Genomic DNA, 23,934 nt, shown 5'->3' with positions numbered 1-23,934 from the left:
GATACGTGGGAGACAAGGCCAGGGAAGAGTCAGTGTCATTCTACAAGTAATTAGAGGAAGATTTAAGGTAAGCCAGGTGAGAAAAGGTGAGACGGATAATGGTGCTTCTTGGACCCTCGGGGGGAGAGAGAAAAAAACAAGGTAGAAAGAGGAAAAGAAACGAAAAAAAGGAATCATTGAAAAAAGAAAAAAAAAAAGATGGTGAAACGAAAAAAAAAAAAGAAAATAGAGAAAAAAATGGAAGGAAAAGAATAAAGATAGAAATAGAAAAATTGAAAAAAGTGGTTAAAAGGAAGAGAAACAAAAATAATAATAGAAAAAAAAGTAGAAATGAAAAAAAGAAAAATGGAAATACAGAAAAAAGAAAGAAAGATAAAAAAGAGAAAAAGGAACGAAAGAAAATGTAAACAGAGAAAAGAAAAAATGGTGAAAGTGAAAGAAACAAGAAACGGAAAGAGAGAGAAAAGGATGAAAGAAAGAAAAAAAAGAGACGAGAAAGAAAAGAAAAGAAAATGAGAGGGGAAGAATAGATACAGAAACAGAGTGACTGATGGAAATAAGATACAAAAAATGGTAAACAAGAAAAAAGGAAAAGAAATAGACAAAAGAAAACAAGGAAGAGAAAACAAAATAGTATAAGAAAACAAAACGAGGAAGAAACAAAAGGGGAAAAAATAAATGACACAAAAAGAAAAAACAATAATAAAAAAAACATACCAAAAAGAAATAAAAAGAAGAATAAATGAAAAAGAACGAAAAAGAAAAAATACTTTCAAATTTCTAGGAAAAAACTTAAGGGAATATACATCTCTCTCTCTCTCTCTCTCTCTCTCTCTCTCTCTCTCTCTCTCTCTCTCTCTCTCTCTCTCTCTCTCTCTCTCTCTCTCTCTCTCTCTCTCTCTCTCTCTCTCTCTCTCTCAATACCTATACACCAACCACTCAAGTCACGCCCAGCCACACCAGGACAAAGGTAATGATGGAGAGAGAGAGAGAGAGAGAGAGAGAGAGAGAGAGAGAGAGAGAGAGAGAGAGAGAGAGAGAGAGAGAGAGAGAGAGAGAGAGAGAGAGAGAGAGAGAGAGAGAGAGAGAGAGAGAGAGAGAGAGAGAGAGAGAGAGGAAAGAAATGAGGAGGAAGAGGAAGAGGAGGAAGAAGAGAAGGATGAAGATGAAGATAGGAGGGAAGGAGAGTGTTCATCCATCTTAGCCTTTTGTTTGTCTCAAATGACGACAGGAGTAGGAGTAGGAGGTGGAGGAGGAGGAGGAGGAGGAGGAGGAGGAGGAGGAGGAGGAGGAGGAGGAGGAGGAGGAGGAAGAGGAGGAGGAGGAAGAAGAGGAAGAGAAGTACGAGTAGGAGGAGAAAGAAAAAGACGAACCGATATGACCTGGGCAAAAGTTTCCTCTCTCTCTCTCTCTCTCTCTCTCTCTCTCTGGAGCGTATTGTGATGTAAAAATTTGTGGGAAGAGGAACAAGAAGAGGAACACAATGGAAGTGGAAAAGAAGAAAGAAAAAGAGGAGGAGGAGGAGGAGGAGGAGGAGGAGGAGGAGGAGGAGGAGGAGGAGGAGGAGGAGGAGGAGGAGGAGGAGGAGGAGGAGGAGGAGGAGGTGGTGGTCACTGTTCCAGCCTTGACAATCAGAAATATTAATTTTCAAGATATTCACGACAATCTTCCATCTTGTAATAGGTTTAAGACTCTCTCTCTCTCTCTCTCTCTCTTGAAATTCACTTAGTATAATTTCCTTCTTTCGTATCACATTATATTTTCTCTCCTTTCACTATTCTTCCTTTAATTTAACTGCGAAATAATACTCAGGGATATTAAGAGAACACACACACACACACACACACACACACACACACACACACACACACACACACACGCGAGAAAAGAAGTAAATAAATGTATAAATAAAAACAAAAATGCATAACGACCTTGAACAAACGAATGGCGATGAAACGTGACTAGTATAAATTATTCACCTGTTACACCAATACCTGTAATACCTTAATTAAGGGGCCTGGCCTGGACTCACCTGTCGGCCCTCTCTCGCTGGCTTCCCTCTGACAGTTGGCAGGGAAGGTGTGTGTGTAAATTAATGCGCCATGTAACCTCACCTCTTCCCCACCACCGTGATAACAGAGCTAAAAGGGCATTGTTATTTACTCTGAAGGAATATACATGGAGTTAACACGTGGGACCTTGTAATTCTAACCCCTTCACTACAGGGACGCATTTTTACCATGAGGTTTGGGTGTGATTAGACGATTTTGTTGGAAAGGGTCTATGGAGGTCAGAAGATTAATGGCCAGAGTCTTCACTAATTTCAATCCACACATAAGTTTCTGAAGCTGTATAGAATTAAATAGCAAGCAGGATAAGTATGAACACGTGTCATGGTACTGAAGGGATTAATAATGACAGTAATAGCCTTGTGATTATTTCTAAGTCGAGTGAGTATAATAGTTTTTTTTCTAAAGGACGTTCATGGCAATTAATAATATCAGTAGTTTTGTAGATTAATAAAAAGAGTATTGGTAGTCCCGTGATTACTTTTTAAATAAGTAAAAGTGATTATAATCTCTATTTGAATGAGGATAATAATAGTAATAATAACAACGTGTTTTTTTTCTCTTTTGCTTGAATGACGCATTAAAGAGACGGAGATATGAATAGAAAAAGGCAAAGTGTTTGATAATTTCAAAGATGTGAGTAAAAAAGGTAAATAATCAACGTTTTTTTTCTTATTACAGAGTTAAATTTTCAATATTAATACTGGACATGCCTGGCGTTGTCATGGTGGTGGGGAGAGCCAAGGACAAGGGCTACAAAAAACTAAAGAAGATACTAAATAAAAAGGAACGGAAGAAGAAAAAAGAACCACAGAAAAAAAAACAATAAAAATATCTTACTATAATGACAAAAAAAGAATTACAAAAGTGCGATAGAGATGAAAATAATAATAAAAAAAGTCAGAAAATCTAGGAGCAATAAAGAGTGGAAAAAAAATAAATAAAAGGATGCTGACGAAAAAAAAGATAGTACGAGATGTCACGAGCGATAAATCAAACAAAACAAAAAAATAAGAAAAAAATTCTAACGACACAAACATAAAAAAAAAAAAAAACACTCACGGGTCACTAAATAGGAAAAAGAGACCACATTTGAATCAGATCAGGTTAGACTTAATCCTTTCAATACTGGGACACAATTCTACCATGAGTTTTGGCCTTTATTAGACGATTTTATTTACATTAAGAAAGGTCTATGGAGGTCAGAAGATTATTGGCTAGAGATTTCACTATTTCAATCCCCACGAAAGTTTCTGAAGTTGTATAGAATCACCATATATTAAGCAGAGTAATGAAAACGTGTCATGGTACTCTCCAGCACCATGACACGTTTTCATTTGGTGATTTTAAGCAACTTGAGACACTGATGTGAGGATTAAAATAGTGAACACTGGACATTAATCTTCTGACCTTCATAGACACTTCCTAATGTAAATAAAATCGTTTAATTACACCCAAAACTCATGATAGCAATGCGTCCTAGTACTGAAGGGGTGAAGGGTTACTGAGGTCAAACACACTCACCTCCTTATCAGGGTCCTTCAGGGAGAGCTCCACACGGTAGGAGAGCTCGTCCTCACGGCTCACCCTCACAGCTGTCACCTGCTCGATCTCGCACAGGGGCTCCGGCTGGGGACAAAGGCGGAGTGTTAGCAGTGGTGGTGGTGGTGGTGGTGGTTTGGTAGTGGTAGTAGTAGTAGTAGTAGTAGTAGCAGTAGCTGTAGAAGTAGTAGTAGTAGTAGTAGTAGTAGTAGTAGGAGGAGGAGGAGGAGGAGGAGGAGGAGGAGGAGGAGGAGGAGGAGGAGGAGGAGGAGGAGGTTTATATTTAACATCTCTCTGGTGCTGGTTTATACAAGTCACCCTTTATAAGCAAGGGTATCGCTAGTTTTCTTTGATCATCTTCCGCACGTTCTCTCTCTCTCTCTCTCTCTCTCTCTCTCTCTCTCTCTCTCTCTCTCTTTCATGTGCTTTATTGAACTCATGCATTTTCGTACTCCCTCTCAAAAAAAAAAAAAAAAAAAAGAGAAAAAAAAGGAAATAAGAATGAAACTCGCTTCCTTGTTATGCCAAATTGAACAAAGTTTCGCCTTGAACGAGTGGCGTGGGAGTTTCATTTTGTGCTTCATTCAACATTATCATCAGTGGTGCTCAGGAGGAATGGAGAGAAAACACTACAGACATACGTGACGGTGTTTTGTGATGCTTTGGGCAAGGTTAGGTAGCATTAAGTGAAGTTTCTAAAGTTTAAGTAAAGTTTAAGTAAGTTTATTAGATCTATTTTTTCTTATATAACTTTCTATAAATATCCTTCAAGCAGCTCTGTATTTTTGCCACTTGTAATCAACACAATTTAAGAATACTGGAATCCTTGTATACTTCTCAACTTAAACCACGCCCTCAACAACACACTATGTATATCCTTTTCTGCAGTTACAGGTCATACTTATCTATCAGTATTATTAGATTAACTCTGTCCTCGTCTATTGTAACCCCTTGAGTACATTGACGCGTTTCCATATTCATTCTGGTGACTATTTGCTGATTTCTCCTTTTGAGAGACTAGAAATCTTGCCAATCTATTACTAAAACTATAAAAATATCCTTAACCCCTTCAGTACCAGGACGCGTTTCAAATACCTTCTCGTTACTATTTGATGATTTTATACAGCTTCAGAAATTCATGTGGGAGAATAAAATAGCGAAGACTGTGGCCAATTAATCTTCTGACCTCCATAGACCCTTCCTAATGTCAATAAAATGGTCTAATCATACATAAATCTCAAGTTAAAAATGCGTCCCAGTACTGAAGGGTTAAAAACACGAATATCTTTAACTGTAGCCCTTGGAAAGTAGTGATCGAGAGAGGAAAGTGTGTCAGAATACGGGTCTATATGTGCAGTCCATAATCAAAGGCAACGCTCACATCAACCCGTGCACGCTCAGTCACACTCAAAAAGAGGGGACGGAAATGCACTGTTGCAATGACACTATCAATTGCTGCGTAAAATTTCCACGTGCTGGCAGTTCTTTCTCTCTCTCTCTCTCTCTCCCTCTCTTTCTCTCTCTCTGCAATAAACCCTCCCAAGCAATGTGAATGAAAAAAAATAATAATGAAAAAAAAAAAAAATCAAATGAACAGGTAGGCTTACATGACATACTGTGGGTCTGGGGTCTCTCTCTCTCTCTCTCTCTCTCTCTCTCAAACGAGGTGAAAATGATAATAAAGAAGATAATAGACAAAAATTCAAAGGTACAGGTAAAATCAATGACTGAAGATTACTAAAATGAAAAAGAAGGAAAAAAAAAAGGAGACTAACTTCGGAAATCACTGACGTAAAGGCGAGTGCTGAAACATTTGACAACCTAGATGCGCATTTTTTTTTTACGAATCTCATTTTTGCTACATTTCAACAGATTTTTAAACGATATACGAACACATTTCCTCCCAAAAGTAACAGATAAAACAACGAAAACGGAAAAAAACAAAGAAAATGGAAAAGAAGACAAAGAAAATGAGAAAAAAGACAACCTTTCAATACCAACAACAAAAAAACATACCTACGCATTTGAAAGAACGAAAGAATTAAGGAAAACGGGAATTTAGAGAAAACGGGAATAATCACAGACATTAGGATCAAAGGGATTATTGTTAAGCACGAAGGTCATTTGGAAAAGGTCAAGGGAGAGGGGGGAGGGTCAAGGTCAGAGAGAGAGAGAGAGAGAGAGAGAGAGAGAGAGAGAGAGAGAGAGAGAGAGAGAGAGAGAGAGAGAGAGAGAGAGAGAGAGAGAGAGAGAGAGAGAGAGAGAGAGAGAGAGAGAATGCTCGCTGTATGTTTTGCTTATCCAGAGTTATTTTGGGATGACGCCTTACGGACAGAGAGAGAGAGAGAGAGAGAGAGAGAGAGAGAGAGAGAGAGAGAGAGAGCACTCTCTCTCTCTCTCTCTCTCTCTCTCTCTCTCTCTCTCTTTCGATCTATAAGCTTGTTCAAGGTAAGCTGTCGGTCCCGTGCACGTTCATCATATTTCTGAGCACAAAAAGGCGTGCGGGAGAGCGTGAGTGTGTGAGAGTGAGAGGGAGAGGCGATGAGGAGCAAAGGCTTCAAGAGAACTTTGTGAGAGGAGGTAATGGAACATGAAAGAAAACGAGTCTCAAAGAAAATGGGTGGAATAGTTGACGATGAGGCATAACAGGGGGTACTCTTGTATTAATGCGATTTTTCACTAATATACCTGGCTGCTGGTATTATATTCTCTCTTGGTATTACACACACACACACACACACACACACACACACACACACACACACACACACACACACACACACACACACATACATACACTCTCTCTCTCTCTCTCTCTCTTTGATATTTGCCTCAGTATTCACATTTATTTTAGTGAATTTCAATATAAGTTTCACATTAATTGCTTCTCTAGTTAATATACAACACTGCATTCAGACAATTGTGAACACTGCAAATGAAGTGATGCTCTGGGGTGCGTTCATTGCAACATTTCATCTTCCACTATTTAACGCCTTCAGTACTGGGTCACATTTTTACCTCGAAATTTGTGTAGGATTAGACCATTTTATTGACATTAGGAAGGATCAATGGAGGTTAGATGATTAATGGCCATGGTCTTCACTAGTTTAAATCCCCATATGAGTTTCTGCAGCTGTATAATAACACCAGATAGTAAGCAGAGTGAATATGGAAACGCGTCATGATACTGAAGGGGTTAAACAAGTAAGGTATAATACAACTATATTCATTAAGAACAAATTTTAGTGTTCTATTGATGCATTAATTATTCTTTCCTTGACTGAGTGGAGGTAAGGAAAGGTAGATATAACTTTATTAGCTTCAAATATTATAAACTATGACCTTACGTAATAAGTCTATCTCTTTTAAAACCTTCACTAAACTAACACAGCTTTATAATGCTACAAGATGTCTTAATTCAACTCTCCCTCCCTCTCTCTCTCTCTCTCATGGCCACATTGAACCAAACAATGACGAAAAGGAGGAAGAAGGAAAAAAAAAAAAGAGAGAGAAAAAAAAAAAGAGCATCTCCAGTACTTCCTTATCCCTGTGGTCTTTCCAAACACACGAGTCACCTTTAAAACTTGAGAAATGGGAAAAGAAAACGGAGGTACGCGGGACTTTCAAATGGCACACGACTTCTGGCTTGGCTGTCCCCCGTAATTCAGTCTATTAAGCCGCAAAAGGGAGATAATTGATGCTGTTAGGGGCGACCAGGGAGACCAAACGACCAGTAGGAACCAGGAAAATGCGCCCCCCACTTCCCTAACAGCGCCTCTAGAGAGATATATACCCACACGATGAGCCCCCCTCTCTCTCTCTCTCTCTCTCTCTCTCTCTCTCTCTCTCTCTCTCTCTCTCTCTCTCTCTCTCTCGCCTCTTTTTATGCATTCTTACTCTCTCTCCACATTTTTTTCTTCTCTCTATTTTTTTGTAATTTTTTGGTTAGTTTGTGTAAAAAATTTTGTGAAGGAGGAGGAGGAGGAGGAGGAGGAGGAGGAGGAGGAGGAGGAGGAAAGAAAGGTTAGAAAAAAAGAAAAAAAAAAAGAAGCAGCAGTAAATGAAGAGAAGATGAAGAAGAGACCATGAGGAGGAGAAGGAGGCGCAGGAAGAGGAAAGGTGAGAAAAGTTTAAGAGAACACAAGAAAAAGAGAAGCAGTAGCAGATGAAGAAAAGACGAAGAAAAAGGGGGAGGAAAAGAAGGAGGAAATGGAGCAAGAAGGGGAGAAAATGTTAGAAAAAGTTGAAGAAAAAAAAAAAGTAGTAATAGAAGAAGAAAAGAAGAAAAAAAAAAAAAAGAGACAAAGGAAGAGGAAGAGAAAGTGTAAAAAAAACAACAACAACAACTCAATACTATATCAACCCTACCACACACGCAACAACAACAACAACAACCACAACCACAACAACAACAACAACAACAAACACAACAACCTTCTATCCCATTCATCAAATTCGTGTCTATATTAACTTCCCCTCAGCTGTCTTACTACCTGTCATTTCCCTCGTCTCTTTCCCCTTCCTGTCTTTCCCACCCTTCCCTCGTCTCTCTGTGTTTCCCTTGCCGTGTCTAGTGAGGGAAAATTTATGCAGGGGAAAGAGGAAACAGAAAACACGTGTATATGTTTTAGAGGTGAAGGTTTCTCTTGTTTGTCCACACGTATGAAGGGAAAGAGACGAGTGTGAAATGAAAAAGGAAGAGAGAGAGAGAGAGAGAGAGAGAGAGAGAGAGAGAGAGAGAGAGAGAGAGAGAGAGAGAGAGAGAGAGAGAGAGAGAGAGAGAGATGAAGATACCATTCAGAACACAAGTAGTGGTGGAAAAAAAAAAATGAATAAAATGTGTGTATTGCAAAATATTATTGGAGGTAGAAATGTAAAAAAAAAAAAAATGAAATGATAAGAAAAAAACTGATAAAACGGAGGAAAAAATGGGAATATAACTCAGAAATAGATAAATTTTTCAGACGAGTGTAAAAAATAAATAAATAAACGCACGTAAACAAACCCTAACTGAAACACACACACACACACACACACACACACACACACACACACACACACACACACACACACACACACACAGAGAGAGAGAGAGAGAGAGAGAGAGAGAGAGAGAGAGAGAGAGAGAGAGAGAGAGAGAGAGAGAGAGAGAGAGAGAGAGAGAGAAGGAAGGAGGGAGAGGAATATTTAGTCTGAGACCGAAATAAAGCCAGAGGAAATGACGGGATATTAGAGATTAGAGAGAGAGAGAGAGAGAGAGAGAGAGAGAGAGAGAGAGAGAGAGAGGGGATCAACTGAGGGGCGTGAAGGCTCTAATTAAGACAACGAAAGTGTATGTTTGTTGCTATCTCCCCTTTCCTCCCCTCCTGCTTCACCTCTCCCTCTTCCCCTCATCTAATTTTTCCTCCCCTACTACCATCACTTTCATTTTCTTCGATTTTTCTCACCCTTCTTCTTTCTCCACTATTCCCTTCATCTTTTTCCTTTACATGCTTGCTATATTCTCCATCATTAATTTTTCCTCTCTTATCCTTTCATCATTTTCTCTCTTATCCTTACAATGCACCACTACCACCAACATCACCACTGCACTGCCACCACCAACACCACTACCGCAATCACCACGCCCTCCCTCTCCTCACCCTTACACCTTCACCTTCATATTCTCTTTCACTCTAGTTCATCTTAACCTTTTCAATACTGGGACACATTTTTACCTTGAGATTTGTGTACGATTAGACCATTTTATTGGCATTAGGAAGGGTCTATGGTGGTCAGAAGATTAATGGCTACAGTCTTCATTATTTCAATCACCACATAAGTTTCTGAAGCTGTGTAAAATCACCAAATAATACGCTGAATGAATATGGAAACGCGTCATGGTACTGAAGGGGTTAATATATACAAATTAACATAACATTTAAGATCTTCAACTTTCACTTCACCTCAATTTTTTTTACACCACACACACACACACACACACACACACACACACACACGTAAATGATGATAATAATTTCAAATCTTCACCTGGTTTAAGAAGTCCCAGGTAGATAATGAGTTTTACCGGTTCGTCAGTTCACCTTTCCGTTCACTCAGGTGGCGCGTATGACTCACAGCAGGTAAAGAACACTGACACTGCATAACACTTCACTATGTCCTTCAGAATGTTCCTCGTCTTAAACTGTGGCTATCATGTATTTTCTTTTCAGATTTTTTTTGTGATATGTTTTTCTGTTTTCGTGGTTTAAGTATGTTTTTGTAGTGGTAGTAGTAGTAGTAGTAGTAGTAGTAGTAGTAGTAGTAGTAGTAAAGTGTTGATAGAGTAATTAGTGCCTATAATGTTGGTACTGATGCTTGTTATGTTGATGTTGTTGCTGTTGTTATTGTTGTTGTTTTTGTTGTTGTTGTCACAGGAGGAGAGGGTTGCCTGCCACACGTGGGCTGCTGGTGAGAGAGACTGCGACTCTCCCCCTTCCCTACTCTCTCTCTCTTTCTCTCCTCCTTCCGTCCCCCCATTACTCCTCCTTCCCTCCATCCCTTCGTCCTGCCCGTCGCCTGCCTTACGACCTCTCCTCTCTCTACCCTCCTCTCCTCCTCCTCCTCCCTCACCCAACACACACACACACACACACACACACACACACACACACACACACACACACACACACATACACACAGCGTTACCTGATCTATCCAAAATTTTATGAGTAAACGCATCTTCAAATCTTCCCATTGAGAGAGAGAGAGAGAGAGAGAGAGAGAGAGAGAGAGAGAGAGAGAGAGAGAGAGAGAGAGAGAGTTGAATAGTGGTCGGAGAGAATGAAGGGAGAGGAGATAACAGGAGGGGAGGAAAGAATCAGAAAGTCAGGAATGAAAGGAGAGAAAGAGAGGTGAGGGGAGAGGAGAGAAGAGAGGAGAGGTGAGGGGAGAGAATAAAGAGGGAGGAAAGAGGGAAGGTGAGTAGGTACCGGTGAATCATAGTTACAGTGTGTTCCCGGAGGAGGAGGAGGAGGAGGAGGAGGAGGTGGTGGAGGAGGAGGAGGGAGAAGAAAATGGTATGTTTGATTGAACGCTCTTCCTTTGTCTTTAAAATTCCACAGAAAACGATGTGAGTGTCTTCCTAACCTCTCTCTCTCTCTCTCTCTCTCTCTCTCTATTACTAACTCTGCATCATAAATCTTTTCCTCTTATCTTTTTTTTTTTCTCATCCACTCTTTTATTTTCTCCTTTCCTCTATTTTTGCTTCCTCCTTTCCTCCATCCCTCATTCTCCTCTCTTTTCTTTCCTCCATGTCTCTCCTTTCATCAAATTTCACTTCCTTCTCCTCCTCTCCTCTTCCTCACTTCTTTCTCTCTCTCTCTCTCTCTCTCTCTCTCTCTCTCTCTCTCTCTCTCTCTCTCTCTCTCTCTCTCTCTCTCTCATTTACCTCACCCATATATCTCCCTCTCACTCTATATTGCTCCTCCATCTCACCCAAGAGACGCAGGAGGAGGAGGAGGAGGAGGAGGAGGAGGAGGAGGAGGAGGAGGAGGAGGAGGAGGAGGAGGAGGAGGAGGAGGAGGAGGAGGAGGAGGTTTCTTATTTCTGCGGAACACGAATTATGTGACAACAAGAACGTGACTTTGAAGTTTTTTTTTTTTTGTTTTCCTATTTCCGTTTCCCCTTCCTTCCTTCCTTTCTTCTGTTCTCCCTCTTGTTTTCCTTCTTTTTTTTTCGTCTCCCCTTCTCTCTCTCTCTCTCTCTCTCTCTCTCTCTCTATTTATATATCTAATACCCACTTCCTTTATTCATATTCTTGATAGGTACTTCCTTATCGTATTTTATTAGCTATTTCCTGTTTTATCACCGTCTCTCTTATTCCTTATTTTGTTTTATTTGTCTTTCATTTGTCTCTATAGAAATTCATATTATTTTTTTTTTCATTAATTATTATGAAGAAAGCTCTGAAGATTTACTGGTTTCATTTTTATTTTCTTTATTATCTATTTATCATCTATTTGTTTTGTTTAGACGAAAGAAAAAGGAATATATTATTATTTCAAAAGGTTCTATGGTAATATTGATATCAAACTAAACTTACGATATTTTACGATGATTTCACTAACTACAACGTAATTTCTGTACCTGTTTTCATAATCAATCTCTTTTTTATGTATTTTTTTTGTTTAGACGAAAGAAAACGGAGGTCTTACTATTTAAAAGGTTATAATAATATTGATATAAAATTAAGAGCGTGGGAAATTTTACGATAACTTCACTATATATCGTAATCAAAACGTGTCCTCTGTCCTCGATATGTCCACAAAAAATATCAAAACGAGACAAAAGAAAGAAAAAAAACTCGTATATAAAAAAAACTTCAAACGAATAAAAAAAAAAAAAAAAAAATGTGCTCAGGTACAAAATGGAATCAAATTATGACAAAATAAAGTTTAAGAATATGGGAACTTTCCTCGAATTTCCCCACGCACTTCTATATTTAAACGTTGCGTAGTGTCTGATCACACACACACACACACACACACACACACACACACACACACACACACACACACACACACACGATGTTTACTTGTCTATCTAACCACGGCAGAGTGAATTTCCTCCATTCCACTTGGCAAGGCGAGGGGAAACAACAGTAAAGGAAAGAGAGAGAGAGAGAGAGAGAGAGAGAGAGAGAGAGAGAGAGAGAGAGAGAGAGAGAGAGAGAGAGAGAGTAAAAACAGAATTAAAGCTTATTTTTGTTTGCAGCTAATGGTCTTTTTACTGCCTGCATGGATGACTCTCTCTCTCTCTCTCTTACTATGAACGCAAATTGAAGAAAAACAAATGAAACCCTCTAAACACACACACACGCACACACACACACACACAAACACACACACACACACAAACCTGAGTCTCTATCTCTGGCGAAAGGTAAACAAGACTCAAAGGAAGAGGAGGAGGAGGAGGAGGAGGAGGAGGAGGAGGAGGAGGAGGAGGAGGAGGAGGAGGAGGAGGAGGAGGAAGACTGTACTCACCATGCTGTTCCTGATGCCTGTAATTTGGCTAATCCCGAATCTAGGACTGACCAGGACCACTGTCTCCATATTGGTGTCCTGAAATAAAGCAAGAATGTTAGTAGTAGTAGTAGTAGTAGTAGTAGTAGTAGTAGTAGTAGTAGTAGTAGTAGTAGTAGTAGTTGTTGTTTTTGTTGTTGTTGTTGTAGTAGTAGCAGTAGTAGTTGTTGATGTATTGGTAGTAGTAGTAGTAGTAGTAGGTATTGGTAGTAGTAGTAGTAGTAGTAGTAGTAAAATGATAGTAGTAATAATAATAATAATAATAATAATAATAATAATAATAATAATAATAATAACAATAAAATAATAATAATAATAATAACAACAGAGATAATAATAATGATGGAAGTGTCAGGCAGCCTCAGTTGACAGAATGACTAATGGAGTGCTTTCAATTCACGATAAACTCGTTACCAAAACATAATGAAAGGCTCGCTCGCCTCCCTTTGAACCTGAAATGCACACACACACACACACACACACACACACACACACACACACACACACACACACACAATAAAAGTGATATTTCTATTTTGCTCAAACTTTAAATCGTAAAAACTGAAAAGCGATTTATCTTTTTCCAAACCAGATCTTCAATATTGGTATACATATTTGCCTTGAGATTTGTGTATGATTAGAGCATTTCATTAAAGTTAATAAGAGTCTATGGAATTCAGAAAATTAACTCCTTCAATACTATGACGTATTTTACCTTGAGTTTTGAGTGAAATTTTACGATTTTATGGACATTAGGAGGAGTAGAATATTAATGGCCACAGTCTTCATTATTTTAATCCTCCACATCCCCCACATGAGTTTCTGAAGCTATATTAAATCACTAAATAGTAACCAGAAAAAAATATGAGAACGCGTCACGGTACTTAAATGGATTAAAGTGAAATGATTTAGTGCGTAAGTAAATTTGAATGACTTAATATTACTTCATTGTTAGGTGAGTTATTGTGGGGATAAAAATTACTTAAGGGAAGGCAAAGTTTTAAGTGGGTTTACCTTCCCCGCTAAGCCTGGCCAGGTCTGCTTCAAATCGGGGGGAGGGAAAAAATATCTACTTTTCTTTTTTCATCTTATTCTTTGTCAAACTTTTCGCTGGACAAAGTTTGGAAATTTAGCGGCCAGGCATTACTTGAATATTTTCCTGGGCACAATGGTTCATAACACCTGCTACTACTACTGCTACTACTATTACTACTGCTGCTACTACTGCTACTACTACTAATAAAAATAATTAATACGACTTTACTTATACCAAAATTTCAGTCTTTTATCATTATATGCTAATCAGTGAAAGAGAAACGGATAAAATTCCTTCAAAATACACTAAATCTTAGGCTGCGTGAACGGCTGGCTGCTGAAGTTTTTCATAAGTCGAGTGAGGAAAATTTCACACTAAAAAAACAAATATTAAAAGGTACGGAAAAAATAAGAGGAGCGCAGCTTGAAAATGACACAGTCCACCAAAACACAATTTCATTTTCTCGCTACGCAGATGAAAACGATTCTGTGAACGGAGTAACTCATCTATTTCTTTATCACGCTCGCAAACACACACACACACACACACACACACACACACACACACACACACACACACACACACACACACACACACACACACACACACACAGCAGTGGTATGGTCTCCGAGCTCTAAAAAGGATATAAGAAAATTGGAAAGGATACAAAAGATTGCTTCAAAGATGGTGCTGGAATTAAAGACCTCACATATGAAGAACGACTGAAGGAAATAGGACTGCCAACCTTACAAGATAGAAGAGAACGTGGGAACCTAATAACAATGTATAAGATGGTAAATTATATTGAAAACATAGACAAAGAAGACCTGGTGGTGTTGACAGAAGAAGATGGAAGCACAAGAGCACATGAAAAGATCAGGATGAGGCAGTGTGTGAAGGATATTGGAAAATACAGTTTACCACACAGAACGGTGGAAAAATGGAATGCATTGGATGAAGAAGTTGTTATAGTACATAGTGTGAATAACTTTAAGGAAAAATTAGATAATTGGAGATATGGAGACAGGACACTATGAACCCCACTCGAACCCTGTACAATACAACTAGGCACACACACACACACACACACACACACTTACTCAACCCCCTCTCTCTCTCTCTCTCTCACCTTCATATTGGTGGAGAAACACTTGGCGCCGTAGGAGGGGAGGTCTGAGATAATCTTGAGGTAGTGGAGCTTAGCCTGCAGCGCCGTCAGTTGCTTCTGGCCCGGCGTGGTTAGGCTGCTGTTGATCTTGAGGAAGTGAGAGAGCAGCTTCCTCAACTCTTTCCTCTTCATCGAGTCCACGAGGGAGGCGGGGACGAAGCGCTCCAGGCCGCAGTCCCTCCTGAAGGTGAAAGAAAACGGGTTTGTTTGAGTGTATTGATGGGAAGAGAATGTTGCAGAGATGAAGTATTTACCTGTTTTTTTCTAGTTTATCTATAAAATCATGTTCTTTCCGTACCATAGCGCGTTTCCATATTCACTCTGCTAAGTGTCTGGTGGTTTTTTACAGGTTCAGAAACTCATATGTGGGAATTAAAGAGTTAAAACTGTTGTCATAAATCTTCTGACCTCCATAGAGTCTTCCTAGTGTCAATAAAATGGTCTTATCGTTCAGAAATCTCAAAAAATTAAATGTGTCCTAGTGCTGAAAGGGGTTAAAATATCTAATACTCTGATTTGATGATTAGAATGGGATTGAATTCTCTAACAAAAATAATAAAACATGAAAAACAATAACAAAAATACAGCAAAGAAGAAAAAAAAAAAAAAAAAACTTCAATACCTTTTATTATCATAGAAAACGAAAGCCAAACAGGAAAACGTGAGATGAAAAGAAAGGGAGACTATTAATTTTCTTTTATGGTGATGCTTAATTTTCCCCTGGCTTCATGACTCCAATGAAGGCCATGAAGGACGCCGGCTCAGAGCGTGTGACCTTTAATTAACGTCATTAGCGTAACGGCCTTCCTGCTGCTTACATTAACACCGCTGTGATGATGATGATGACAGCAAACACTGCCTTGTCTCACTAATGGCGATGATGATAGTGATGATGATGATGAGGAGGAGGAGAAGGAGAAGGAGGAGAAGAAGAGGATGTTAGTGAAAGATAACAGTACCTTGCTTCATTAATGGTGATGATAATGGTGGTAATGATGATGGTGGTGATGATGATGATAATGATGATGATAAATAAGAAGATGAGGAGGGAGAAAAGAAAGAAGAGAATGGTGATGAAAGATAATATTGCCTTGTTTCAATAATAGTGATGATAATGATGATGATGATGAGGAGGAGGAGGAGTAGGAGAAGGAGGAGGAGGAAGAGGAGGAGGAAGAGGAGGATGATGATGGTGATGAGAAGGAGGATGGTGATGAACGGTAACACAGTCTTGCCTCAGTAATGGTGGTGATGATGGTGATGATAACAGTAATAGACAGTAATAATTGTTCCTCCATCTCTTCAGTCACTCTTAATTAGATTACATTAATTAAGAGTCGCACATAATGAGTTATTAGTATATCTTAAAGCCATTCTGTCTCTCTCTCTCTCTCTCTCTCTCTCTCTCTCTCTCTCTCTCTCTCTGTAATGACAATGGCAGTGCTTCTGAAGTTGATTTGCATATTCATCTGTTTTATTGTCGATGATAATGGCAAATTCCTGACAATTCTTTAAAGCGGATGAATTCACTTGTTGAAAATGTAAAGGACAAATAACAACAACAACAACAACAACAACAACAAAAACAACAATAATAATGATAATAATAATAATAATAATGATAATAATGATAATAATAACAATAATGGCACGCCAGACCAATGCAAACTTTTGACTTCAGCTTTGAAAACTTTTTGCCAGTTTACCACAAAAACAAGCATCGTATTTTAATGAGAGAGAGAGAGAGAGAGAGAGAGAGAGAGAGAGAGAGAGAGAGAGAGAGAGAGAGAGAGAGAGAGAGAGAGAGAATAGCTAATGACTTTCTTAAGTTGGATAAATAAATTAAATCCTGCTTTAATAGTAGTAGTAGTAGTAGTAGTAGTAGTAGTAGTAGTAGTAGTAGTAGTAGTAGTAGTAGTAGTAGTAGTAGTAGTAGTAGTAGTAGTAGTAGCAGTAGCAGCAGCAGCAGCAGCAGCAGCAGAAGCAGTAGCAGCAGTAGAAGAACAGTAGTAGTAGTAGTAGTAGTAGTAGTAGTAGTAGTAGTAGTAGTAGCAGTAGCAGTAGCAGTAGGAGCAGCAGAAGTAGCAGTAGCAAAAGTCGTAGTAGTAGTAGCAGGAGAAGGATAAGGAAAGGAAGTTGAGTAAAAATAGGAATAGGAAAACAAGTGAAGGATATGACAAAAAAAATAGGATAAGGATACGAAGGACACAGGATTACTTACTCTATGTTTTTGACAGACACCTTGGAGGACATGTTATTGGAGAGGGCGTGCTGCTGGATGTGCAAGGCGGCAAGGCGAAGGGCCACATCATACTTGAGCTCCGGAGAGAACCTTTCCTGGATCACGTCGTTGCAACACTGTAAGAACGACGAGGGACGAGGTGTAGGGTGTGATTTGGGGTGGAGAGAGGATGTAGAGGGGGTGTACTAGTGATAATGTTTTGTGGTGTTTTTTTAGGGACGAGGGACGAGGTGTAGGGGTGTGTATTGGGGTGTAGACGGGGTGTACTGGTGATGATGTCGTTTTGTGGTGTTTTTTTGGGGGGACGAGGGACGAGTAGGGGTGTGTGTTGGGGTGTAGACGAAGTGTAGACAGGGTGTACCGGTGATAGTGTGGTTTTGTGGTGTTTTTGGGTCTTTTTATGGTGCTTTTGTGGTGTGGTGAAGTGTGGAGGTGTGAAATAATGGTGTGTGGTATTGGTGATGAAGTGGTGTGTTTCCTGTGTGTGCGATGTTCTAAATTTAAATCTAAATGCGTTCTTTGTGTGTGTGTGTGTGTGTGTGTGTGTGTGTGTGTGTGTGTGTGTGTGTGTGTGTGTGTGTGATGTAGTGCGTGATTCCCTCCACACAACACCCTCCAGTTATGACCAAGGCATATACACAGCATGCACTCGTGATAAAGCAGGGATTTAACAACGCATAACAAAAAAAAAAAAAAAAAATTACGGTTATTTAAGGCTCATGACATCACCCTAACACTGAGAGAGGCCACGCACAGCCAGCTCCCGCCAAGTCTGAAGTCATTCTTGCATATTTTAACGCGAGCAAATAGCGTTTCATAAATTTCTTAGTTACTCATATTCTACATTCAGAGTTCAAACAGACGTATTTTAGCGTGGAAATATCATATATCAAACAGAGCACTGGCATATATTCCACGCCCCACCAGTGTTCCATTACTCTCCCGTGTTTTGCCGGGTGAAAAATTGGGTGGTTTAACGTTTATACTTGTAGATTAGTAGCAAATTATTCCTCGTCAAACTCACTACATTAATTCTGGAAAGCGGGACTGAAAAATACAAACACTGGTGACTTTTAATGCAACGTGACAAATTTATAGGAAGACAATAAAAAACACTTCAATTAAAAGAAAAGGAGAAAATTCACTATATTAATTCTGGAAAGCGGGACTGAAAAAAATATAAACACTGGTGACTTTTAATGCAACGTGGCAGATCTGAAGGAAATATTGCGTTTAAGAATAATGAGATACGATGACGAAAATAGATAAAAAAAAACTCATTAAAAGAAAAAAAGACACGCCACTACATAACTTCTGAAAAATAGGACTGAAAAATATAAACACTGGTGACTTTTAATGCAACGTGACAAATTTGAAGGAAGTATTGCGTGTAAGACTAATGAGATACGGTGGCAATAAAAACATTTGCATTAAGAGAAAGGAGAAAGAAGGAAGCCACTATATCAATTCTGGAAAAAAAGGACTGAAAAATATAAACACTCGTGACTTTTAATACAACGTGACAAATTTGAAGGAAGAATTGCGTGTAAGAATAATGAGATACAATTACAATAAAAACATAAAAAACAATTGCACTAAAGGCAAAAAAAAAAATAGAAAAAAATAGAAGTCACAACAATGAAATGATATAAAAAATAATGTGACTTTCAACCCAACACAACTTTAGAAACATCGCGAATGAAAATGAAAAGACACGAAGATGATATAAACACATGCATTATGAGAGAAAAAAAAGGAAAAGAAAATTAATAGTACTAACATATATTCCCTTACGTTGAATATTATTAAAACTTCAGCCATTAAACTTTCGAACCGGTGCAGTGAAAGGGGAAAAAATACACGAAAAAAAAAAGAAAACTAAAGGAGAGAACGTAGAGCGGCGCCAAGACCTTACATGTCTAATAAAAAGAGAAACAGAAACCAGATACTCTTCATAAATATACAGAAAAAAAAATGAAGAGAAAAAGAAAAAAGTGCATTCAAGACCCAGAGAGAGAGAGAGAGAGAGAGAGAGAGAGAGAGAGAGAGAGAGAGAGAGAGAGAGAGAGAGAGAGAGAGACTTATGCATTAGAGGAAAGGGTGCCGAAGAAAAATCTGAGCCCCTCGCAACACTTTATTCAGCCATGCAACACAAGAGGCGCCCACTAACAACACTAACAAACACACACACACAAAAAAAAAAATAAATAAAACAAACCCAATGCCAATAATATTACTAAGAGTTCACCATTACACAACCCGTCATCAAGATACCATTACTCTTTATATACAAGTCTACTACCCGTACTATTACTACAAGAATTACTACAACTACTATTACTATTACTTCCATTATTTATCTCCCTCTCTGGGCAAAGGATATTTCTATCTCCCCAAAATTCTGCAGAGAGATGGTTTTCATATCCATTTTCTTACCAAACAACAAGTGCATTAGTCTGCAGCTTGGAGGAGGTGAAGGAGGAGTAGGAGGTGGAGGAGGAGGAGGAGGAGGTGAAGGAGGAGTAGGAGGTGGAGGAGGAGGATGCTTGGAATATATGAGGAAGGAGATAATGCAAAGATGAATGCGAGATGTAAGAGAGAGAGAGAGAGAGAGAGAGAGAGAGAGAGAGAGAGAGAGAGAGAGAGAGAGAGAGAGAGAGAGAGAGAGAGAGAGAGAGAGAGAGAGAGAGAGAGATACACTTTACTTCCTCCTCATGAGACGTTTGAGCAGCCGTAACAACACCCCGAGGCCAAAGTACCGCCGCAACAACCGCCGCACTTGTCTCACCAGGCGGCGCACCAACCTCCACCTCAAGAGCGCCGCCCCAAGAGCACCAAGCTTCTTTAGGTGCTTCTTCACCAGCTCGATGTTTCTCACCAGCACCTCCATCACCTTCAGTCCCACGAGCCACTTCCCCAGAGCCTTGAGCCGCTTCAGGAGGTACAGGAGGAAGCGAAGTTGGTACAGCAGGTGAAGGAGTCTGCGGTAATTCCAAAGCCACCTGCCTAGATCTCGCCAGGTGGGTTTCCTGAAGAGGCCAGGTTGCGTGCGAGTTGGCGTGCGGCTGATGGGTACAGGGTTTGCACAGGGCCAGCATACGGGAGGAGAGGGAGGGGTGCACCTGTACGCACCAGCTGATTAAGGGAATTGCCTGTCACCAACACCTGAGCGGGACAAGTTGCCTTCAGGACAGCGGCAGACCACACAAAGGTGACGCATGCAGCGGGAGGGAGAGTCACGCAGCTGCCGACAAAGGGGCGGCATATGTCACCTAAACTCGAGACGGAGGGGCAATATAATTCCTCTGATGCCCAGGGAGGGAGTGAGACAAGGCCACGCCCAGCCACACCTGAGGGACACTGGCAGGGCAGTTAGAGAAAAGGCGAGAAGGAAGGCTGAGCGGAGGCCGGGATGAAGGCAGGGGTGTGCGGGGCCAAGCCAAGGGAAGCCCAGGGCAGAAGGGGGGTTTACCTGGAGGTACAGGTACTCGAAGGCCATGGAGTCCTTCCGCAGCAGGTCGTAAGCGTCTCTGGGCACGAAGGTGACGCGGTACAGGCAGCGGAGGTGTTGGGCGCCGGGCCGAGCTGCGATCTGAAGGAGGAAAGGGACTTGTTACTGCAGGAGCTACCGGTGTCACTACTACTGCTGCTACTACTACTGCTACTATTATTGCTACTACAGCTACTAATACTGCTACTACTACTGCTACTACTACTACTACTACTACTACTACTACTACTACTACTACTACTACAACTACTACTACTACTACTACCACTACTACTTCAACTACTACTATTACTTCTACTACAACTACAACCATAACCACTCATAAACCTCCCTCACCACCATGACAACCAAAACACACACCGCCACCACCACAAACACTCACCACAACTCGTCTCACTACCACACAATGTCCTTCCCCCCACCACCACCACCACCACAGCCATCAAAGACTTCCAGAGAACACACCAGCGGGAACAATAACAAGGTCTCCAATTTACTGCAAACTAAACGCTTGACTGAAGAAGGAACAAAAAGGTACAAAGATAAATTTCACAGGTGATTACATACAATTTACATCAAAACTACCATACCAATTTCCTACTCAACTTCTGTTTTCTCTACGAAGAGGAGGAAGAGGAGGAGGAGGAGGAGGAGGAGGAGGAGGAGGAGGAGGAGGAGGAGGAGGAAGAGGAGGAGGAGGAGGAGGGAGAAGAGACAAAGTTGGCAGTGGAGGAAGAGGAAAATAAAACACGAAAACGGAAATACAGAGAGAAGAGAGAGAGAGAGAGAGAGAGAGAGAGAGAGAGAGAGAGAGAGAGAGAGAGAGAGAGAGAGAGAATAATGGAGGAAGGACAAGGTAGAAGTGCCCATGTATGGAATTGACGTGTAGAAAGAGAGAAACTTGAATGGGAAACCGAGAGAGAGAGAGAGAGAGAGAGAGAGAGAGAGAGAGAGAGAGAGAGAGAGAGAGAGAGAGAGAGAGAGAGAGAGAGAGAGAGAGAGAGAGAGAGAGAGAGAGAGAGAGAGAGAGAGAGAGAGAGAGAGAGAGAGAGAGAGAGTGGTGAGAGAGTGGGAGAAAATAAAAGCGACATCAAAACTAAAGGGCAGAACACAGAGAGCGCGTTGACACACACACACACACACACACACACACACACACACACACACACACACACACACACACACACACACACACGGCCATCTACAGCTTTTTAATTTCCTTTCCACTACTTTTTATCCTTCTTATCCTTCCTAAGTACTCTCACTTCCTCTCCCTGGCTTTTACTCTCCTTTCTCTCACCTATGAATCCTACACTTTTCCTTTCTCCCTTTAACATTCAAGTTTTCACAGTTACACATTCCCTTTACTCTCCCAGCCTCTCCCTCTCACGCTTTCTTACTCTCACATTCTTTATTTTCCTTCACTCTACACTATGCAAGTCTTTATTATTTGTTCTCTTCTTTTTTGATGATTTTTTTTGTTAAACTCTCCCATAGTGCCAAATTCTTCCAGGACACTTTGCGTTTCACCTCACTACTTTCAGAATGCTTTATTAGAAGGGACGCGGGTTTTTTTTAAGGATGTTTCTACTGTTCTAGTGAGAGATTAATACTACTTCTGCATTACTGGTAGACGAAACACTCTTGAGAATACGGCTGAACCAATTCTGTGGCCTTTGAAATAGTTGTGGTGAGAGAGCAGTGAGTGTTTGAATACTGGCATTACTCTCACACTCTCTTCTTCTTTACTATTTTTTCTATTCTGTCTCTCCCATTTTCCTTCTCATTTTCTCCTCTCACTCTACGTACACTCGGTTAAACTCACTCTTACTCACTCACATTCTCTCCCTTTCCTTCCCTTGACCTATATAATACTACACTTCCTTACTCACAACCCCTTTCTCTCCCCTCAGTTTACTCTTACATTCTCTTACCCTCACATCCTGTCCCTTTCCTCCCCTCACCCCTCCCTCCCTCCACCCAACCACCTCTCATTGGAGTCCTGCAGGGTACAGTTTTTTCCCCCAAAAAAGTTTAGAATCTCACGTAATTACAACTATTTTTTGCTTCTTTTACTTCCTTTAATTTTTCCTTCCAGTCACATTGTTGTTTTTTGTCTCCTTACTTACACATGTATTCAGAAACGCTTTGCTCTCTGACCACTACTACTCTTCAAAGCCCACTGTGGAGATAAATCGAGTTTTCAGAAAAATTGTTCTGTTATTAACCCCTTCAGTCCTATGACGCATTTCCATATTCAGAAACTTATGTAGGAATTAAAATAATGAAGTTTGTGGCCATTAATCTTGTGATCTCCATAGACTCTTCCTTAATGGCAACAGAATGGTCTAATCGTACACAAATCTCAAGGTAAAATAAGTGTCCTAGTATTGAAGGGGGTTGAAATCACGAGTATCTTCAACTGTAGCCCTTTGGAAAGTAGTGATGGTGAGAGAGCAAAGCGTTTCAGAACACCGGCCATTTTCTTACGCTAGGTTTCTATGACTCACCCTGGAGAGCGTCTCGCGGGGGTCCAGCAGGGTGAGCTTGTTCCTCCTGAGGCTCTTAACGTGCTCCACCACCAGGGAGAAGTGCTCGGGACACTTGATGCCCAATTTCTGGTGCAGGGAGTCGAGCACATCGCCCACCGTCGTGCTGGAGTCATACTTGAAGGATTTGGTCTGCCCGTTCTCGAGGAAAACCTTGAGCACGTTGGGCATGAAGGGTGTGGTGGACTCGCTCGAGTTAAAATTGGACGGCTGCAGGAGAAGGGAGGGACAAAAACATGAGGTTATGGCAGGGTTTGTAAGGGCAAGTCACGAGTGTGGAAAGTGGAGCGCGGTGGAGGCAAAAAGAGAGGAGCAGTGAGGACGCAAAGTGAAGGTTTAAGGGAGAGGAAAAAATGGTGGAGGATTAGGAGGCAGGCGAGTTGTGTTTGTGACTTTCATTCTTTTATGAAGAGCAACACGTGTGGCTTAATTAAATAAATTTTTGAGGTTATTATTTAAGCTTGCTCGCCTCTGTGTGTGTGTGTGTGTGTGTGTGTGTGTGTGTGTGTGTGTGTGTGTGTGTGTGTGTGTGTGTGTGTGTGTGTGTGTGTGTGTGTAATTCACCTCAGTCGTCTGCTAGTCACCCAGCCAGTCTTCCCCATTACGGAGCGAGCTTAGCGCTCATAGACCGATCTTCGGGTAGGACTGAGATCACATCACACACAACAAACACACACCAGGAAAGCGAGGCCACAACCCCTCGAGTTACATCCCGTACCTATTTACTGCTAGGTGAACAGGGGCCATACATT

At 40.5% G+C, this 23,934-nt stretch overlaps 1 protein-coding gene across 25 annotated transcripts in view; it reads right to left on the bottom strand.

Moving 5' to 3' along the window:
- LOC123510326 overlaps positions 1-23,934 on the bottom strand; it is a 732,954-nt gene that overhangs the window by 112,639 nt on the left and 596,381 nt on the right. For all 25 annotated transcript variants that reach the window (XM_045265385.1, XM_045265388.1, XM_045265394.1 and 22 more), the window contains 6 exons: positions 23,144-23,392; positions 20,595-20,714; positions 17,102-17,238; positions 14,842-15,061; positions 12,638-12,715; positions 3,594-3,698 (listed from right to left, as the gene is read on the bottom strand). In XM_045265385.1, the coding sequence (XP_045121320.1) occupies positions 3,594-3,698; positions 12,638-12,715; positions 14,842-15,061; positions 17,102-17,238; positions 20,595-20,714; positions 23,144-23,392 (909 nt within the window). The remainder of the gene's footprint in view (positions 1-3,593; positions 3,699-12,637; positions 12,716-14,841; positions 15,062-17,101; positions 17,239-20,594; positions 20,715-23,143; positions 23,393-23,934) is intronic.

Source organism: Portunus trituberculatus, chromosome 28, assembly GCF_017591435.1.
Source record: "Portunus trituberculatus isolate SZX2019 chromosome 28, ASM1759143v1, whole genome shotgun sequence".
NCBI classification, from domain to species: domain Eukaryota; kingdom Metazoa; phylum Arthropoda; class Malacostraca; order Decapoda; family Portunidae; genus Portunus; species Portunus trituberculatus.
This window is presented reverse-complemented; position numbering and strand designations above follow the sequence as displayed.